General features: G+C 34.2%; 2 protein-coding genes across 6 annotated transcripts in view; one reads left to right on the top strand and one right to left on the bottom strand.

The window, feature by feature from the left end:
• The first annotated feature begins 2,379 nt into the window (after nucleotides 1-2,379).
• Nucleotides 2,380-12,255, top strand: AP-1gamma (adaptor protein complex 1, gamma subunit). 5 transcript variants are annotated; one of them, XM_065343408.1, is made up of 20 exons: nucleotides 2,380-2,678; nucleotides 3,185-3,298; nucleotides 3,704-3,765; nucleotides 3,927-4,110; nucleotides 4,188-4,334; nucleotides 4,415-4,653; nucleotides 4,860-4,936; nucleotides 5,122-5,142; nucleotides 5,639-5,734; nucleotides 6,098-6,277; nucleotides 6,361-6,507; nucleotides 6,585-6,803; nucleotides 6,876-7,082; nucleotides 7,194-7,321; nucleotides 7,397-7,646; nucleotides 7,725-7,830; nucleotides 7,915-8,085; nucleotides 8,172-8,371; nucleotides 8,444-8,536; nucleotides 11,261-12,255. In XM_065343408.1, exons 2-20 carry the CDS (start codon nucleotides 3,267-3,269, stop codon nucleotides 11,360-11,362), a joined length of 2,661 nt encoding a protein of 886 aa, XP_065199480.1. In that variant the 5' UTR covers nucleotides 2,380-2,678; nucleotides 3,185-3,266; the 3' UTR covers nucleotides 11,363-12,255. The 5 variants fall into 5 exon arrangements, with proteins under 5 accessions (XP_065199480.1, XP_065199481.1, XP_065199484.1 ...); XM_065343409.1 differs by having other exon boundaries at nucleotides 2,381-2,678; nucleotides 3,185-3,286; XM_065343412.1 differs by lacking the exon at nucleotides 3,185-3,298 and having other exon boundaries at nucleotides 2,381-2,678.
• Nucleotides 12,256-12,455: 200 nt separating this feature from the next.
• The window catches only part of LOC135831139 (uncharacterized), a 29,609-nt gene continuing 20,204 nt past the window's right edge, over nucleotides 12,456-21,860 (bottom strand). The window contains exon 5 of the mRNA XM_065343413.1: nucleotides 12,456-20,123. Within this exon, the coding sequence (XP_065199485.1) occupies nucleotides 19,215-20,123 (909 nt within the window). The 3' untranslated portion in view covers nucleotides 12,456-19,214. The remainder of the gene's footprint in view (nucleotides 20,124-21,860) is intronic.

The raw sequence follows: 21,860 nt of genomic DNA, 5'->3' as shown, positions 1-21,860 counted from the left end.
TAGGAAAGTAATCTCAATCTCATGCACTCAACATTGATGACATTTAAAAAAAATTATGAGCCCACGAAGTTTGGCCATTAGATACTTTTTGAAATTTCAGTTATAATAGGTCATAACAATACGTATTGTTAATTTTTTGATTGAACCAAAATACTGATTTCCTTTTGACCGTGATATTTTTTTTTCAATTTTAAATTTTCTATAATGTAAGTACCTATCTATTTGTTTCTTTTTTTTTTTGCCAAAAATGAAGAGCAGCAGAGATGGAAATTTGAAAATTTCTCGTCAAAATTCTAGATTTCAGTCCTTTTTGATCTTCCGAATTTCACTTTATAAAGAGAAAATGCGCCGTCAGCTTTAAAACTGAAAACTTCATTTTCAAACAGAGGATGAAGACTTCATTTTTTGAACCTTTTTTTTTCATAAAATAAAAAATTATTTCGTTTTTGAACGTACAAGGGAACCTCTTGAAGTGTCACTCTCCGATTTGAACGGGACCGCGATTTTTGGAAAGAGCATAGTCTAAAACCCCTAATACCAAATTTTTAGGTGCCCAAGTTCATTTTTTGATTTTTGGCGAATTTTTGAAAATTTAAAATTGACTGTTTTTGGCGATTTATGCTTTTTTTTTAAGTACGTTCTTGATCAGTAAAAATGGTAAAAATAAGTCCCACAACAAATATTAATTACTCAAATCCAAATTTCACCATTTCCAGCCATTCTGGAGCCTCCAGCGCGATTTTTCAATATCTCCAGAATTTTGAATTTGCTCTAAAAGGCGTGAATATGAAGTTGGGCAGCTAAAAATCGAGTTCTATATTACACTCGACCACTTGAGGTGTCACTCTCGCTCCAAAATGGCCGGAAATGGTAGAATTTGCACTCCGAGGGTTAGTTCTTGAAGAAATACAGCGATTCGCGTGAATTTCTAAAATTTCCACACAAACGGCAAACTTTGGATTTTTTAATTTTGAAAAAAGCTGGTCAAAAAGCCACTTTTGAGGTGTCACTCTCAAAATCGGCTTAAATGTGGATAAACTCGTTAAACACGTCGAGTGTAGTATATAACTCGATTTTTAGCTGCCCAACTTCATATTCACGGTTTGTGGAGCAAATTCAAAATTCTGGAGAAATTGAAAAATCGCGCTGGAGGCTCCGGAATGGCTGGAAATTGTGAAATTTGGATTTGGGTAATTAATATTAGTTTTGGGACTTATTTTTACCATTCTTATTGATCAAGTACGTACTTTAAAAAAGTGCATAAATCGCCAAAAACAGTCAATTTTGAATTTTCAAAAATTCGCCAAAAATCGAAAATGAACTTGGACAGCTGAAATTTTGTTTTGGGGGGTTTTAGACTATCCTCTTTCCAAAAATCGCGATCCCGTTCAAATCGGAGTGTGAGACCTCAAGAGGTTCCCTTGTTAGAAGAGAGTACCTACCTACGAAAATGGCAAACGTTATTTTTGGACAGAAAATATACAACCTTCATTTTTGGAGAAAAACTGAAAACCTCATTTTTTTAAAGGAAAATTGAACTTCACGGAACAAAAGGCAAAAGCTATTCAACTGTGTTAGTAAAAAAAAAGTAGAATGAGAAGAATTTACTCTCGAAAAAAAGTTTTCTACAAGAGAAAAAAGTTTTCTGAAAAATTATTGTTTATCGCGAATCGTGATCGAGAAACAAAATTTGTTATTGTATTGACCTCCTCAACTTTCAAAAAATAAGAATTTCAAAACCGTTTGAGTTTTTGAAAACATTTTTTTTGGGTGGAGAGGGGGATCTTTATTTTAAAAAACTTGTGGAAAAATTCTGTTTTTCAAACAACACTCATTTTCGACTTTAATGTTTGAAAAAAAAAGTGTCTAGGCTAGTCTAGGTATTCGTTTAGAGGAAGTAGGGGATGTGAAAATTTTCAGGGTAAGTTAGAGGGCCTCACTTTTTTGCCCCAGAGGCCCAGACCCACATTGGATCTTGCCTACAATGTGAATTTAATTTTGGAAACGATTATATTTGTGCAACACGAAAGTTTATAATCACCTAATACAGCGAAAATTGAACCCCGAATCGAACCATTTTATTTTAAGAGCGTCCAATAAAATAATGCAATAATCTAACTATTCTAAGACATCTTTAATCTCAAAATCACGAACTTTTTCATTATTTCGAAAATTTGAAGTTTGAATATCCGGTTGTTTTGCCTTTGGAGAAATAAAAAATTAATTGGAAGTTCCAACGTCCAAAATAATCAGAATTACGTAGGGAATGTGAAGTTTCTCTCAACTCGAGTGCAACACTGTAACGATTCGTCACCCATTCTTCTTTCTTCCATTCACAACTATCACAAAATTTTTTACCTCCGTTGCAATTTTTTTACAATACGTGTTGATGGTTTAATTTTTGTGTTGTAGGTATCAAGGTATTTCACATTTCACATACATGAATCATGTAATTTAAAAAATGGAAATGAAACGAATGTTAAATTAAGTGTACAGTGTTACGAACGAATATCAATGAACCCATCATTATCAGCTTTCCGTATCGTCGTATTTCGAAAATGACGAAATGAGTAACAGAATTTGTGATACGATCGTTTTTCGGTATCTGCAGAAAAATTGTAGGCGATACTATCGTGTGGGCTAGTACTTCTCTACTATCTGTAGCTAATAGCTAAAAGGTAAAGTATTTCAATTTCTTTCCATAACAATATAACAAACATTAATCGAATACAGTTGTATCATTCGTGCCCATGATTTTATTGATACCAATTTCGGCGATGTTTTCACTTTCTAGTGATTCTAGTATTCCTCGACTATCAGTAGTAATTCGCGTATTTTTCTTCATTATGATTATAAAGCCATTCATCAATATGCTTTCCCTTCTATGCAGTCTATTAAGTTACTCAGCTTTGATATTTTCATTTCATTTATCAAATGAAAACCCCGAGACATTAAAATATGACAATATGTTCAACGGGACGATCATACGTTACATTGTAGTACACCTGATTATAGCTTTTATACGTTGGAAAATATTTGTTTGCGTAGTTATATTGTTTGTGTTGTCATGTCAGATAGCTCATTTTTGATACAATTTGCTTTGCAGGTCATTGAATTCTACTTTCTAAAAGTGTTTTTACTTGTTTCCGAGGTACTAAAATTTTCAATGTTTATCGTTTTGCAGGTGTCACTCGACTGTGAGATCAAATCCAATCTACGATTCCAGACTGTTTACTAGGTTTTAAAATTGCGTCGATAATCTAAACATGAATACCTCCGACGCAGGGTATGTAGATAGGTACTGCAACCCACTTTCCCTATATTCTGCTTGTGCTTCAGTGAAAAAAAAAATGACAACAATGGCAGCAGAAATCGAGCTGAGAAAATCTGGCTTTTTCTTCTAAAACGCATAGAATAAGTTCGCTTTGGTTAGCTGATAACGACTGAAAAATTTAATCGTAGATTCATTAAACAGTAATCTTGGATTTACAACGTTATCATTCTTGAGATTGTAGATGTACAAGAAGCACAATCCACGATATGTTTTTATAAAAATAGAATTTTCAAACTTTAGAAATGCATAATTCGAGAAATAAAATATGTCGTATTGCCTTCAATTTCTCTATATTTACCCCGAAATATCCTCCCGCATCATGTACGAGTATCTTGGTGGCATATTTATATATAATTCTTTGTTGTACAGGTTTAATCCCTCGTTTAATATGGCGGCAATCAAACAAGTTATAAATGAAGCTGTCGAGCGTGGTAAGTATAAGCGTTAATTGATTGTAATACAATGATGTAATTGCGAAAATTACAAAGTGACGTTTTCCTCGTTCTGTTTTGTAAATACTCACTACAGACGATGGATTTCGTATTCTTGTGTCAACATCGTTGTAAAATCACGTATTATATACATTTTTCAGTTCGTATGCCCACACCTATGAGATTAAGAGACCTGATACGACAAATACGAGCTGCCAGAACAGCTGCTGAAGAAAGATCAGTGGTTAATAAAGAATGTGCTTACATTCGTTCAACGTTTCGAGACGAAGATAGCGTTTTCAGATGTAGAAACATCGCTAAACTATTATACATTCATATGCTTGGGTATTGATAACGTTTTTCTAAAACTACGAACTTACTACGTTCATATTTTTTCATAATATTGCTCGATGCTGTTACAGTTACCCAGCCCATTTTGGCCAGTTAGAATGTCTGAAGTTAATCGCATCGCCACGGTTTACCGATAAACGAATCGGTTATTTAGGCGCAATGCTATTGTTAGACGAAAGGCAGGATGTTCACTTATTGATTACCAATTGTTTGAAAAAGTACGCTTCCATACATTATGCAACGTTATTCTTTTTAAAAATTTATTAGCGATATTTAACTGAAAATGTTTGCTTTACAGTGATTTGAATAGTAATGTACAGTTTACCGTCGGGTTGGCATTATGCACATTGGGTGCAATCGCTTCTCCCGAAATGTCCAGAGATTTAGCATCGGAAGTTGAAAGATTATTGAAATCACCAAACGCGTATATTCGTAAGAAGGCAGCTCTATGCGCGTTTCGTATTATTATGAAAGTTCCAGAATTGATGGAAATATTCTTACCAGCTACGAGATCTCTTTTATCAGAAAAAAATCATGGTGAGTGGATCTTACTCGCAGAACGAGTATAAATTGAATTCGTATTCGCGATGTAGCGTATTAATTACGATCTGAAATGACCCTAAGTGAAGTTAATTGAATAGATAATGATTTTTTCTCCTTTAAACATTCAAATACGAACCGATAATTCGGTTGAACGAAATATTAATTTTACACGATACTGATAAAATTCTCAATTATTCTAGGTGTATTGATAGCTGGCGTTACGTTGATAACTGAGATGTGTGAGCATAGCGTTGATACGCTGCAACATTTCAAGAAAGTAAGTATTCCATTTTCTTTGAAGAAATACCGCTTATAATGGAGTATTGAAGGAAAATCGTTCTACTTGTTGCGAATTAAATCACACGTTTCAAAATTATTCACCCCTTAAACCATTAATAATTATGTTTATTGAATTTATACGAGTTTTTAGAGTAATTAATTATGATTGTTTTATTTTATCAGGGATCAAGCGATCAAAATGAGGTAAAAAATAGACTCGTACGGTGTATTATTACCCAATAGCATGTCTATTCAAAGTGTGGCTTTAAATATCGATGATTACTAATCGTGAAAAACTCGATTTTTTTGAAAAATATCGCAATATGAAAAAAAAAGAGTAATCGATCGAACAGATACCGCGAAAATTCGATTTCTTCGTTTATATTTTTCGCTTGCTGACGATGCGAAATACGTTATTTTTATTTTGCCGCTATTTTCATCGGAAAAAAGTCGCCGTAATTTTGACCATATTCGATTGACGAGTCGAATACTTAGTTCATCTCACGTGTATATATTTTCTACACGATATATAATATGTACTTCTTGATCGCACTGTTTTGTTCTTTATTACATCGTTTTTCTTTCGCTATATATTGAAATACATATCTACGTAACCGCTTAAAATACAGCGATATTCAAATCATATTGGACTCGAATAGTATGAATGGCAGATTTGTAACGGTTTCATTTTTGCTTTCAGATTGTTCCGAATTTGGTCAGAATTTTGAAGAATTTAATATCAGTTGGATATTCACCGGAGCATGACGTGTGCGGCGTTAGTGATCCCTTTTTACAAGTGAGTTGATACTTGATTCGAATAGGGGAACGTATGAACGACAGGGACAGGTGTTCATAAGTTAATCGATTGAACAAATTTGAAAAATGATAACGGTTAAAACATACGACGTTAAAATAACTTTCGCAGAAAACTCGAAGAAAATAAATCCTTGGAATTTTAAAATTATTCGTACCGATTAAGTTCATTCTTTATTTAATTATGTACATCGAGAACCTTGTAAAGTTTTCTGGTTAATCACTCGGAACTAATGAAAAACATTGATTTCGTTACTACACATTGTCGTTTTAACGAGTCTCTCAATTCCCAGATGTTGAATTTTTATTTGTTTTGAAATAATAACCGTTACTCGTTACGTTACAGGTAAAAATACTAAAATTGCTGAGAATATTAGGTAAAAACGATACAGACTCTTCGGATGCGATGAATGATATATTGGCTCAAGTAGCTACCAATACCGAAAGCAATAAAAACGTAGGATATACAATTTTATATGAGACTGTACTTTCAATTATGGACATAAAATCCGAATCCGGTTTGAGAGTGAGTTTTTTCTCATCGTTTCGATTTTATCGCTTGATTTGGTATCTATTGTTATACATTAATTAATTTGTATTCTGTCTTAGGTCTTGGCTGTGAACATACTCGGTAGATTTTTGTTAAATAATGACAAGAATATTCGTTACGTGGCGTTAAACACGTTACTGAAGACTGTGCATATCGATACGACAGCTGTGCAGCGACATAGAAGTACAATTTTAGATTGTCTCGAGGTATCCACGATTGTAATTATTTGATAATTCCTCTGCTGGACGTTACGATTACCTAACTCGTTATTTTTTCGCAATAGGATATGGATGTATCAATTCGTAAACGAGCTTTGGAATTGAGTTTCGCCTTAATTAATTCACACAACATTCGTAACGTGATGATTAAACTATTGAAGTTTCTGGAGAAAACTGATCCAGAGTTTAAAGCCCAGTGCTCTTCTAATATCGTCCTGGCAGCTGAGAAATTCGCTCCGAATGTCCGATGGCATTTAGATACTTTATTGAAAGTTCTAGTAGCTGTGAGTATTGCTCGGTTCAAATTTGGGTAAATGCTGTCGTTCGCGGAGTTGACCAATATTGTTTTATTTCAGGCTGGAAATTTCGTTCGTGATGATGTAGTTTCTTCTACTATACAACTGATTTCGGAATCGGTTAATCAACAGGCGTACATTGTGCATCAGTTATGGGATGCTTTACAGAAAGATACTTCCGATAGACAGCCTTTAACACAGGTTGCTACTTGGGTTATTGGAGAATTCGGCGATTTATTGTTGTCCAATACGGACGTTCCGTTAAAAGTACGTTGGTAATGAATACCTTGAATTTGTTCGGTGTTGGTAGTATTTGAACAAAAATTGTTGTACGGATATTGGAAAATTATTGTAATCGATTTTTAAAATTTCAAACAGGTATCAGAAGAAGACATTTTAGAAGTATATCAAAAATTACTGTGGTCACCTCAGAATAACATCGTCACAAAACAGTATACAATCAATTCGTTAATGAAACTAAGTTCCAGATTTAATACGCACGTAAAGTGAGTATCAACTCGTTATTTTCATTTTGATATTCTCGTTTGAAAAAAGTAATAACACGTCGTCGTATTTCGCAGTAATATACGTGAAATAATGCAAATTTTCGCGTGCCACATTCAAATGGAAATGCAACAACGCGGTTCCGAGTATTCGCAGCTATTCGCCAAGTACGATAACCTAAGGCCAGCGTTACTAGAACGAATGCCACCTCTGGAGGTGGTCCACAATCAAGCTCATACATCCGATATGACGAACGGTGAACAAACACCGTCTCCTAGTAGCGGAGATGAACTGGGTATCGTGGAACCAGATGTAGTTCCGGATTCGGTTAGTTGAAAGTGTCTAAAATTATTGTAATCCGATAGTGAGATGGACGAGTTGTAATGTTTTTTATTTCACTTACAGAATGCTCTATTGGTTCTACTGGAAAGTGACGGTGGTGAGAATGATATTACAGTACCCGCTAAACCGGCGACTACGTCTACCAATCAAGACTTGTTAGATTTATTAGGTAAATAAACCGAAAGAGAGTAACGTACTGTGGAATGAATCACAGAGATTCGAATTAATACTATTTTATCGTATTTATTTATAGGCGATCCTGTCCTTAACGATACCGATATAAACGATGTGATAACCATTAAAAATAACAATAATAACGATAGCAGTAAAAATAATAATAACGATGTCATAACGATAAATCCAGTGAATCAAAATAACGGAAATGGTTACCTTATAGATACCAATTTTAGTGCGCTTTTAAATGGTACGTAATGATGCGCGTGAATAGGATGAGTGAGTGTTTCATTAACGAATAATTTGTTGTAAATTTGTTTTGTTTTTTTTTTTTAGACTTTTCCGATATTGTAAGCAACACATCGTCGGGTAAAGCTGCTTCGAATATGATTGCGTATGATAAAAATGGTTTAAAAATTACTTTAACGTTGGAACCGTATCCAAGTTTACCTAATACTACGGCAATCAACGTAGAAGCTCGAAATAATACCGCTCTACCTATGACGGAATTCTTATTTCAAGCTGCTGTTCCCAAAGTGAGAGAAGTTCATTCAAGAATGTAGAATTTTAACGTGTCGAACGAACTAATTTCTGAATTATTTTTGCAGACATTCCAGTTAACTATGCTTCCTCCGTCTGGCACGGCTATTGCGCCTAATTCGTGCGTAACTCAAGTATTGAGGATTACCAATCCTACCAAAGTAAGTTATTCATTGGGTTTAGGATCAACGAAATTTGAGATGTTCTAATTGGTTTTTCGATTTCTTGAAAATTTGAAAATTTCAATTTTTTATTTTCATTAATTGAAAGAGCATACAAAAATACTCTCGTCTGCCAAAATTGCAAGTGCTGTAGTGCATTTTTCGATTTTTTGATAAAGGAGGAGTATCGATAAGGCCATTTTTTGGGCCCGGACAGTTATCGACTCAACCACTCTTAAAATGTTGTAATAAATGTCCCAAATACGAATCCGTGGTTAATTGACCCAAAATGACCATTTTTTGGGCTCCAGGAGTTCCCAAAGTTGTGAATAAAAAAAGAATTTTAGAAACCACTGAGTATCATTTTCAAAAACTTTTTCAGCGTAATATATTTGTTTGAACCTAATAAACGTTATGCGAGGTGATTTTTTTTATTTTCGACCCTCGGGGGCAAAAATTGGGGGGTTTTGATTTTTGGAAAATTTTGGAACCACCATTTTGAACCTACCCCTTTGAGCCTCGCTAAAAAGCTTTTCACAGTTTATTAGTATTCGAAAGACCTCCATCCTACCAAATTTTGAGCTCAATAAAATTTTGCGCTGGTACTCAAAAATCCAATTTTCCAATTTTTTGTAATTTCGATATTTTGGGAACCCCTGAAAAACTAGAAACCTGCGATTTGCGCTAAACGTAACGTTTTGAGGCATATATTCAACTATCTTGATTAAAAAGTTTAATTGAGCTTTCTCTATATTCGTAATTTTGAACCCTTTTTTAGAGCCCCCCACTTTAGGCACCCCTAAAAAAGGCGTTTATGCATATTTTTTCAAATAATTTGAAGAATTTACGTTTGAAACACACTAGCAAGTACTCGATAATTTTTCATTTGATTTTTCCTGTCACTTCCAAAATTGAGCTATTTGGGGTCAAATTCTGACATTTTTACTTCGTTGAAATCGTGAAAACGTTATTTTCACGTCTTTTCGAAGAGTTAAATCTAAGAATTTGCCCAAAAAAAGCTCAATTTTTAGAGTTACAAGAAAAATCAAATGAAAAATTATCGAGCACTTGCTAGAGTGTTTCAAATGTAAATTTTTCAATTTGTTTGAAAAAATATGCATAAATGCCTTTTTTTAGGGGTGCCTAAAGTGGGGGCTCCAAAAATAGGGTTCAAAATTACGAATAAACAGGGAGCTTAAATAAACGTTTTCATCTAGGTAATTGAATATATACTTCAAAACGTTACGTTTGGCGCAAATCGCAGGTTTTTATTCTTCCAGGGGTTCCCAAAATATCGGAATTACGAAAAATTGGAAAATTGAATTTTTGAGTACCAGCGCATAATTTTATTGAGTTCAAAATTTGGTATGATGGAGGTCTTTCGGATACTAATAAACTGTAAAGAGCTTTTTAGCGAGGTTCAAAGGGTTAGGTTCAAAATGGTGGTTCCAAAATTTTCAAAAGATCAAAACCCCCCAATTTCTGCCCCCGAGGGTCGAAAATAAAAAAAATCACCTCGCATAACGTTTATTAGGTTCAAACAGATATATTACGCTGAAAAAGGTTTTGAAAATAATACTCAGTGGTTCCTAAAATTATTTTTTTATTCGCAACTTGAGAACCCCTGGAGCTCAAAAAAATTGTCATTTTGAGTTAACTAACTACGGATTCGTATTTGGGATATTTATTACAACATTTTAACAGTGGTCGAATCGATAATTGTTCGGGCCCAAAAAATGGCCTTATCGATACTCCTCCTTTTTAAAAATTAAATTTGGGTTGAAAATGAAAAAAAATCAAAATTTTACTCGATTGACTCAGAAGGCTGAAATTTAGTATGTACCCTATGTTTGACTTACTGAATCGATTGGAAACGATTTCGAAGCGTTTAGAGTAATTCTGGAGCCTCCAGCAGATTTTTGACTGTTGAAATCTCCAGAAAATTGTATTCAGTGAAGTTAATGGGGAGCTAAAATTTATTCTGTATCTTAATTTCAACATGCTGAGTCGACTGGCGGTTGTTTAAAGCCGTTCTGGAGCCTCCAGCAATATTCTGGAAATTCCAGATTTTCAAAAAGTGCCATAAAAATATTCAAAATTCACGTTCGTCTGTTTAAGCGAGATTGGTGTTTCGCTGATTTCCCAAAACCAGTTTCTATCGGTTTAGGCAAACTGGGATTTCCAAAAAGTTGTTGGAATTTCTCAAATAGCTTGAAATCAACTTCAATCAACTTAGCATATTGAATTAGATTATAAAGAAAATTTTAGCTTTTCAAACGTATTGGGTGAAATTCTGTGAAAATTTTAGTTTTAAAAAATTTGCTGGAAGATGTAGAATTGTTCAAAACAGTTCTATATTTTTTTCAATCGAATCTAGGTCAAGGTGTAATAATCTAGTAATTATAAACACCAAAAAAAAAGAATTAAGGGCAATTTGGTAAAATTTAGATTCTTTTCTATTTTTGACTAAAATTTGATTTTCAAAAATTCTCCAAAAATCAGAAAATGCACTTTAACTCCTGAAATGTTGTCTGATGTATTTTCGCATGATCGTTCAATTTAGCTTTGACCGATTAAAAAAATTGTCTATTCATTTTCTAAATTCGAATCCTCGATGCCCTTTCTCTCCTTCCCTCCCCATTTTCAGACCTTATCATCGTTATAGATTTATTTTGAATCGCATTTTGTAGAAATAATTTTTAATTCGTTTTTTATTCTTCGCAGTCGGCCTTAAGAATGAGGATACGTTTATCGTACAGTCACGGCGGTATGCCCATACAAGATCAAGCGGAAATAAATGATTTTTCGATGGAATGTACCACCTAGCACTCGTCATCTGTGACTATGAAAATGGTTAAGTGTCGTTACGTCCATCACAGTCAATTTTCACGCAATTGATTACTATGTTATTAATGTTTTAATGATTTATTTTTTAATCGAAGGCGTTGCGATGTGTATTTTAAAATTTTAAACGATTAGCGATTCGTTTTATGTAAATGAAAAAAAAAAAAAAATCGCGTTATTTATTTTAAGCGTGCCAGATACCTACTATATAATATGAAATTTTGATGATGATTACGATTGTTAATTTGTTTGTTTTTTATTATGCAATTTTTAGTAGATTGATTCTCGTCAGCAGAAAACGTATTGAGATAATGATTGAATCACGATTGTTTTTAAAGAAATTTTGTTATTTATTTTAAGACCACTACCGCGCGTTATTTTTGTTTGGTTTAAATTTTGATGTAGTATTATACCTTCTTTTTTTTTTGTTTTCTTTCGCCAGTATTAAGTTAATTATATTATTTAATATGTTGAATTATTACATCGTGTGTTATTTTTCTGTGCTGTTTATTTTTCGAGTAAGTATCTACTCCTATTTTTTTTTTTTGTAATACGAAATTTCTTACGAACTTGATTCTTTGGTATTTACCTATATACATTCGTACATTTATATTTCGCATACATTTTATTTACCTACTTTTATCACACCTATCCGTACACACTTTTACACTTTACATATTACATTTATATGTAAATTTATGTATTCTCGGGTTTCGGGTTACAAGTTTTCAATTGGTTATGATATGTAATTATTTTTACTTGTTGTGTTGTAGATGTTAACGATTAACGAGATTTGGTACTTAATATTGTACAATTTTGATTTTACGTTTAGTTGTACTGTACTGTATATTGTGAATATATGCAATGATTATTTTGTTGGAATTTTCTTCAGCGTTCCATCGTAGTATTCGAATGAGTTTTAGTGCAGGTTTAGGTACTATTTTATGTACCACTGTAAACAATATGCAATTGCAATGATTTTATTTTGTTGGAATTTCCTTCAGCGTTCCATCGTATTCGAATGAAATTAGTTGCGATGCAACGTGTGTTAGTACTTAATTATTTGCATAAATAATTGAGAAAAACACATCGATATAATTTATTTGATTTGGTAAAAAAAATTCATGTGGGTACTTTGTAACAGTACATATGTTTATAAACATAATGTATAATGGGGAAGCGCGACCCATCGTTTTGATTCTTTTTTTAAATCTATAACAAAGTAAGTATGACGTAGATAACTATGGATTAAATTATGTACATCGAATATTTTACTTTACGTGTATGTAGCTTGTGACTTTATTGTTAAAGGTAGGTAGGGTGATCTTCACAGATTGTAGGTAAAAGTATCTATTAAAGTTAACTTATCGAGGTTCATGTAATAATAAGAAAAATCATCGCTAATAAAAATGAATTACGAAAATAAAATTCACAGTTCATACATCACAAATATATGCACATTGCACATTGGCCTAAAATAAAAAGTTAAAAATAAGCGTGTGATAACGATTAAATTACTCGGTTCAACATTTTTAAAAATAAGTAAGTACATAGACGAAGTACATAGACGTAAGAAGTAAATAGGTGTACGACAAAACATAAACTTAACGACAAACACGAACACAAGATGCATGCTGCATACTCGTGTTGCATGAATAAGAGTTTTCACTTGACGAGGTTGAATTTATTAATTTAAAAAAAAAGGAAACATCCAAATTAATACATATACAAAAGTTTTCCTTATGGTAAATATATTACTAATCAATGACGTAATATTTGGAAGAAAAAAAAATTTTTAGCAATGAGACACAGATTTCCCTTGCATCAGCGTGGTAAATTCGAGTGAAATAGGGTATTGTAGGATTAGGTGTATTCATTTTTTTTTTAAATTTTTGGTGAATTTTTGAAAATTCTTTGGGTCAAAAGCAGAAAAAAATCAACATTTTAGCAAATTGACCTAGAAAGCTGAAATTTGGTTTAACCCCTATTTTTAAACACCCGAGTTGATTGGCAACAGTTTAGGATCGTTCTGGAGGCTCCAGTAAAATTTTAGTTTTTGCAGTTTTCAAAAAAACGCTGCAAATGGTGTGAAAATGGCATTTAGCACCTCTTTCAATCGCTTTAAACATGTATTATCAAAACCTTTTTGAGCCAGTTCAAATTCAAAATTTTCTCCGGTAATAATTTTTGAAGAAATAAAAAAATTGAAATCCGCTGGAGGCTCCAAAACAATTTGAAACCATCACCAATCGACTTGGAGGGTCTAAAATATGGTACAAACCAAATTTCAGCTTTCTAGATCAATTTGCTGAAATTTTGATTTTTTTCTGATTTTGGCCCAAATTTGAATTTTTAAAAATTCACCAAAAACCAGAATATGAATTTCAGCAACTGAAATTTTGATGTTGGTATATTTTGGGGTCTTCTTTCGATTCCCCCGTACTCCGTTCCGAAATTTTTATGCTGGTTGGGATTGGTACTTCCCTTGCGAGGTTACGTTTTTCCTCCGGAGGAGGAGTAAAACCTCCAAAAAAGGAAGTTTTCGCTCATATCTCCGCAGGAAATTTTAAAATGATATTCATAGTGCATAATTAGGTATATCAAATATCTTCTCACACTTTATAAAAAATGTATTTTAAAAAAATATACTGAAAGCAAAATTTTGAAACCTTTTTTTTTAAATTTCAACTACCTATTCAATAATCAGTGTTTTTTCAGATTTTTAATTTAAAAAAAGAATAAAATAAAAAGTATTTTTGTATTTCAAAAAAAAAAACGAGTAAGTAATTGAATTTTTTGTTTAAATTTTAAAAAAGTAGCATCACTCTGCCTAGGTGGTGATTTTTTCAAAATTCTGGAAAGGTCCTCAGGATTTGAGCCCTGCAAAAATTTGGTAAGTATTTCAAAATTGTCACTTTTTCACGATCTTTTCAGTATCCATCAATAATTTAAAAATAGGTATGTACATAATGTATTAATAACAACAAAAATGACTACATTTTTTGACTTGAAGTCTGAGCCCCAAATTTCAGGCACCCAACAGGAAAATCCTCCTGTTTCCCCTTGTTCTATCTACCCCTACTTTCCTTTATTGCAGTTTTCCTTCGATTTAAAATCATTATTGCAAATCATTTTTATAATCATACAACCAGAACAGGCAATATAATATCATATTTACTCATAAGAGAACCTCTTGAGGTGTCACACTCCGATTTGAAAGGGACTGCGATTTCTGGAAAGAGCATAGTCTAAAACCTCCAAAACCAAATTTTCAGCTGCCCAAGTTCATTTTTCGATTTTTGGCGAATTTTTGAGAATTCAAAATTGACTGTTTTTGGCGATTTATGCTTTATTGGAGGTCAAGCCAAAACCGATTGTGATAATTCAAGTGTATGCGCCAACAGCAGAAAGCAGTACAACAGAAATCAACAACTTCTACAACGACCTAGAAGAAGTGATGAGCTGCTCAAAAAACAATGATGTTGTGTTTTTGATGGGAGACTTCAATGCCAAAGTTGGGAAGGATCATGGCAGCCAAGTTGCAGGGAGATACGCACTTGGAGAGCAGAATGAAAGAGGTGAAATGCTCGTAGAGTTCGCAGAAAGACACGATCTAATAATATGCAATACCTGGTTCAAGCAACATGCAAGAAGATTATACACGTGGGTCAGTCCTGGAGATCGAGTCAGAAACCAGATAGACTACATACTTGTAAAAGGAAGATTCAAGAACACAGTGAAGAACTGCCATACATATCCTGGTGCTGACTGCAACACTGACCATAAACTATTGGTTGCAAAATGCCAGCTAGTCTTGAAGAGCCAGAAGAAGAGCCAAGAACAATACCGACAACTTGACATTGCAAAAATCAAATCAAAAGAAGTACAAAAGAAATTCCAAGAAGAACTGGAAAAGCAAAAGGAAGACAAGTTGGAAGAAGAACAAGGTATCGAGGAGAAGTGGCAAACATGGAAGCGAAAAGTTAAAATAGCAGCAGAAAAGTCTATTCCATTCAAAGGAAGAAGAAAACACAAACCATGGATGACTCAAGAGATACTGGATCTGATGGAAGAACGAAGAAAAGAAAACAGACCAAGTAACGAATACACGGTGATAAATAATCAGATCCTGGGAATGTGCAGAATGGCCAAAAACAAGTGGTATGAGGAGAAGTGCCAAGAAATAGAAGAGCTGGAGAAAAGGCACAACTCTAGAGAAATGCATACCAAAGTGAAGCAGATGATGGCCGCCCACAAGAAAAGGAGAAGCGGAATAGCGTATATGCGAGGAAAAGACGGAAAGTACTGTGTTAACAATCAAGAAACTGAAGAGGTCTGGATCAACTACATACAAGAATTGTATGGAGATGATACACGTCCGGCTCAAATTAAAGTTTCGTCCACAGAAGAGGCACCACGAATTGAAATGTGGGAGCTGAGGAATGCGGTGAAGCGAGCCAGAAACCACAAAGCAGTGGGGGAAGATCTCATACCAGCAGACTTGATTAAACATCTAACACCAGAGTATGAAAAAGAGCTGCTGAAGATAATAAACAAAATATATGATGAAGGCACGCTACCTAAGGACTTCAAAGCAGTAAACTTCGTACCAATACCAAAAAAGAACAACTCGCAAAAATGCTCCGAATATAGAACTATCGCACTGATGAGCCACTCACTGAAGCTACTACTCTCCATCATAAATTCCAGAATTGAAAAGAAGATAGATGAAAATCTAAGTGAAACACAATATGGCTTTGTAGCGAAAAAAGGGACGAGAGATGCAATTGCCCTGCTGAAAGTGATCATTCAAAGAGCACTGAATGCAAATAGGGAAATTATTGCTTGCTTCGTCGATTATGAAAAAGCATTTGATCGTGTCAACCATGAGAAGATGTTGGAGATCCTGAAAAAATACAATATCGATGACAAAGACCTGCAAATAATCAAGAACCTGTACTGGGAGCAAAGCGCTAACATCAAGATTGGAACTGGGTACTCAGAGAACGGATGTGGAATAAAGAGAGGTGTGAGGCAAGGATGTCCCCTCTCACCCAGATTGTTCAATGTGTATGCAGAAGAAATAATGAGGGAAGCGCGAATTGAACGAATGGGATTCAAGATCAACGGCAAGAGAATAAACGAAATAAGCTATGCAGATGACAAAGTGATCCTTGCTGGGACAGAAGCAGAGATGCAGAAAATGATCGACCGAATTAACAGTGCAGGATTAAAATACGGAATGAAAATAAATGCAGGCAAGACCAAGGTGATGAGATTTACAAAAGAAGATGATAAAGTGGTCAAAATCAACATCGGATCACAAGAAATTGAAAATGTAAATCAATTCAGATACCTTGGAGCGATGATAGACAATGATGGCAGAGATAATAAAGAAATTAAATCACGGATTGGAATGGCAAAAACCGCTTTCAACAACCTTGCCAATGTGCTGGGAAATCGAACGATGAGTATAGATCTGAGGAAGAGAATTATGCGATGCTACGTATGGACCGTTCTGAAATATCCCTGCGAAACATGGACCATGAGTGCAGAATGCGAAAACAAAGTATCCGCTTTCGAGATGTGGTGCTATCGAAGGCTACTACGAATCTCATGGAAGGACTTCATTACCAACAAGGAAGTATTAGCAAGAATAGGAGAGGAGCGGAAAGTCGTAGTTGAAGATATCAAAACTAGAAAGCTAAAGTATTTAGCTCATAAAATACGAGAAAACGGTATTTTCATGCTAGCGGTACAGGGGAAAATCCAAGGAAGATCGACGAGAGGGAGGAAACGATCGGAGCTGTTAACAACTAACTCACCAGCCAACTCTCCCTGTAAGACCCTGAAAGAAACGATCAGATACGCTAGATACCGGCTAATATAGATGGACATTACGCTATCTCCTGTAAAGGAGCGCGACTACGACGACGACGACGCTTTTTTTTAAAAAGTACGTACTTGATCAATAAAAATGATCAAAGTAAGTCCCAAAACTAATATTAATTACGCAAATCCAAATTTCACAATTTCCAGCCATTTTGGAGCCTCCAGCGCGATTTTTCAATTTCTCCAGAATTTTGAATTTGCTCCAGAAAGCGTGAATATGAAGTTGGGCAGCTAAAAATCGAGTTGTATATTACACTCGACCTGTTTAACGAGTTTATCTACATTCGAGCCGATTTTGGGAGTGACACCTCAAGAGTGGTTTTTTGACCAGCTTTTTTCAAAATTAAAAGATCAAAAAAATCAGCTAGAAAGACAACCTTTTGTGAGAAAATTTTTGGAAATTTGTGCGAATCGCTGTATTTCTTCAAGAACTAACTCTCGGAGCGCAAATTCTACCATTTCCAGCCGTTTTGCTGGAGCGAGAGTGACCCCTCAAAAAACCACTCTTGAGGTGTCACTCTAAAAATCGGCTCAAATGTGGATAAACTCGTTAAACAGGTCGAGTGTAATATACAACTCGATTTTTAGCTGCCCAACTTCATATTCGCGCCTTCTGGAGCAAATTCAAAATTCTGGAGAAATTGAAAAATCGCGCTGGAGGCTCCAGAATGGCTGGAAATTGTGAAATTTGGATTTGGGTAATTAATATTAGTTTTGGGACTTATTTTGACCATTTGTATTCATCAAGTACGTACTTTTTTAAAAAAAGCACAAATCGCCAAAAACAGTCAATTTTGAATTTTCAAGAATTCGCCAAAAATCGAAAAATGAACTTGGGCAGCTATAAATTTGGTTTAGGGGGTTTTAGACTATGCTCTTTCCAAAAATCACGGTCCCGTTCAAATCGGAGTGTGACACCTCAAGAGGTTCCCTTGTCAGCATGAAAGTAAAAGTGGTTTTACCCAGGAACAAAATTTTCAAACAGTAAGTAGATGCAATCGTGTATCTTCATTGCTAAAAATTAATAAATTCTTCTTGACTAGAGAGCGCGCATGTCTTAATAATATAAACAATCCAAAAGGAAACTATAAAATCTTAAAACCTAATTTAAAAAAAAAAACACACAAATTAATAATACTATAAATTAAAAAAAAAAAAATGATTCGCTAGGTATAGATTTAACAAACTAAACGATACAGCGTGTTGCAAAATAAAAAATCACATTTATCACAATTCAAATTAAAAACACACAATTTCATGGTAATACAAACAATTATTTATAGCAATAGGTACCGCCTACTTATTATCAATACCGCAGATATGTCAGGGGACTTGTAAAAATCCGCACACTGATCAAGAAATAGCCTATAATATGGGTTACTTCACATTAAATTTACGTATTGATGTAGATACAGATAACTATTGTCTATAAAATGAGGCACATTGAAATGTATTAAAATAATAGGTACGTAATGTTGAAATGTTTCAAAATTCCAATCCAATTTACAATAATTCAAATAAAAACATCAAAAATTGAGAAAAATTCACCAACTTAATCGGTAGGTATACTTGAAACCATCGAGTACCTACTTTAATAAGGTGATGCTCAAATTGAGAACTTAAAATTAACCCCAAAACTCATAAGGGAGGAGCACACAAACAAAAAACAATAATAAAGATCAAATTTCTAATGGTTTTGAAAGACTATATATAAGATCATAGATGAATCTATGAGCTTTAATACGCGATACAGTTTTCACCTATTCGCCGAAAAATACTCAAAATAAGCAAGGTTTTTGAAAATGAAATGATAACGATCGATATGCCAACAATCCAAATGGTACCTAATCGTAATTTCAACTTCACATTAGGTAGGTAAAGTTGAACCACCCAGTTTCTAAATGTCACTAGTTCCATTCCGTAGCTTTTCGGCGCCACCGTTTCATACGCAAAAACAATATTTTTTAAGATTAGAGTCGGAGTGAACGCAAGAACTTTGGTTACCGTATTCGTTAATACGACTAATCGAATTGGAAACTTTGAAATCAGTCTTATATTGGACAGTGGCTTCGAAAATGGCGCCACTAGGTTTCACCGCGAATACAATTAGGTAAGTATTAGAGTTAAATAATACGGAAAATTTACTATGAACGCTAAGTATTTTATGTAAACTTAAAGAAGCGCATCGTTTACCTTTCGTCGTAGCGTTTCGACTTTCGCTAAAAAACTGATTTACACGATTTACGGCAGCTACCGCGGCCCACTGGACGACTGGCTCTTTCACCGATACTTGTTCGAAATCGTCGTAACACGTGCACCAGTGCTCGGTGATGGATGCGTTTTCGCACGACCTATTCCACGGAATTTTTTTGAATAAAGTATCACAGCTAGGACAGCCGGCAGGTTTACTCGACACTTGGCCGTAAAGTATGTCCTGCAGAGTGGCGTGTAAATCGTACGGACTCGATAGGCGATTTTTATTAGCCACGAAATTGGCATATTTTTCCGGATAAGTCGATTTAAAAGAAGGCGGTATCCAGAAGTACAGAAATGGCATTCGTTCCTCCAACCAGCCGACAAAAGTTTCGCGGATTTTACCGAATCTCATTCCGTGGTCGCTGAGAAATATTACGATGGTCGAGTTCAGATAGTTCTCGATACTCTGAAGGAAATCCACCACTCGATGATCCATCACGGTGGGCATGTTTAACTCGTTGTGGCTGAATGAATTCGTCCAAAATATATTGAAATACGGTTGTTGGTGGAAACGTTTTGTGAATTCGGTTACGTATTCGAAAAGATACTCGACCATGGGGTACATACCCAGACAATACTGCATTCCGCCGTCGTACTGAAACAGAAAATGAGTCGAGGTATTAATTTTTCAGCGTTGTTATGTGATGATTAAATTTAGGAATTGTTCGCAAGAAATTCTAAGATAGGTACCCTCCTCGGCTTTGGCATTTGTTTCAGAATAAAATCAGAGGGAAGGAAGTAAAGTCAACATACGAGTAGGTACTAGGTAGGTCTAGGTACATAAGTTCAACCACACAATGATAAGGCCTCCCCTTTGAGATAAAAAAATATAAACATAGCGACGACGGATGATGCTACATACGTAATATTTCAACTTTGATGTTCCATCTCTAAAATCTAGATGATTTCCGTTTCCGCAATCGTCCTACGTTAAACGCATTGTAGCTGAATTCATTGATATAGTTCATTTAGACCTACTATCGCACAATATGGAAATACAATAAATTACGAGAGATATCACTCAGTCACTATACTTATCAGAATTAACGACATGGCATACATGCGCTTCAAAGAGGAGTAAAAAAAATCGTAGGATTCTGAATTTTGACGAAAATTGGTAGAAAGTTTACTTTGAGTGAAAGACTATTAAACAGACAAATTCGGAGTCTTCTAGCTCTACGGGGGTAGGGGAGCAGTGATGTAATATCGTGAGAAATTTCCCAAATTGTAGACACATATTGGGAGAAACAAGTGCTCGTGAGAAAATAGAAAAAAACAAAAAATTCAAAGATTTAAAAAAAATGAGAAAAATGAAGGAAATTTTGAAATGTTGACTAAAAAAGTGAAGAAAAGAAAGAAATTGTAAGGGATTTTTCAATTCTTAGAAAATGTCAAGTCAACTCTTTATGCCAAAATTTTAAAACCTGTAGCAGTTTTGGTTTTTTCCTTTTTTTTTTTTTTTTACTTTTAATTGATTTTTTCATTGAAGTACAACAATAATTTGATATTTTTTCTCATTAAAAAAAATTAGGATATTTTCTTATTTAAATTTTATGTCTGTTATCTTAATCTCTTATTGCTTCATATGTACCTTTTATTCATTTTTATTTTTATTTACAAAAACTAAATACCTACCAACAGTACCAACACTTTGATCTTTCCAATAATTAAAAAAAAAGTGGATTAATGGCATTTTTTTGTAGGCAATAAGTTTACAATATTTTTCAATTTAAAAAAATGAGAAATAGGCTATGGAAAATTTTGCACTTTTATAAACTCATATATGTGCGGGAAAAATGCGATTTCGATATCACTGATGAGACTGAGCCGTAGGTTCTCAACACGAGGTCATGGAAAAAATACTTAGTTCTTTGAGGACGCAAAATTTTTTTTTCAATTTCATTTTTGTTTCAAGTTTTTTGGTTTTGGTCTTTCGTTTTTTGTTCTCATTTTCGTCTCCAAAATTTTCTCATTTTTTTTCAAATTCTCACAATCAGTTTTTCAATTTTATTTGTTTTCATATCTTCAAAAATTAAGTTTTAGTCAGGGGTGTTGAAATTTCAAGTATTAAAATCAGCTGGAGACTCCAGAAATTTTCAAAAAGTCGCTGGAGGCTCCAAAATGATTTGAACCCACCTGAAGTCGTCTTCAGAGGGTGTTAAAATTCAAGTGCAGAGTAAATTTCCGATTTTCATCTCCATTTGATGAAATTTTGTGAAAATTTCAAGTTTCAGAAATCTACTGGAGGCTCCAGTAATTTTCAAGAAGTCGTTGGTGACTCCAAAACGACTTGGAATCCACCTGCAGCCGACTTCGTAGCGTATTGAAACTA

Source organism: Planococcus citri, chromosome 1 (genome assembly GCF_950023065.1).
Source record: "Planococcus citri chromosome 1, ihPlaCitr1.1, whole genome shotgun sequence".
NCBI classification, from domain to species: domain Eukaryota; kingdom Metazoa; phylum Arthropoda; class Insecta; order Hemiptera; family Pseudococcidae; genus Planococcus; species Planococcus citri.
The sequence above is the reverse complement of the archived record's forward strand: the minus strand, read 5'-3'. Positions and strand labels throughout refer to the sequence as shown.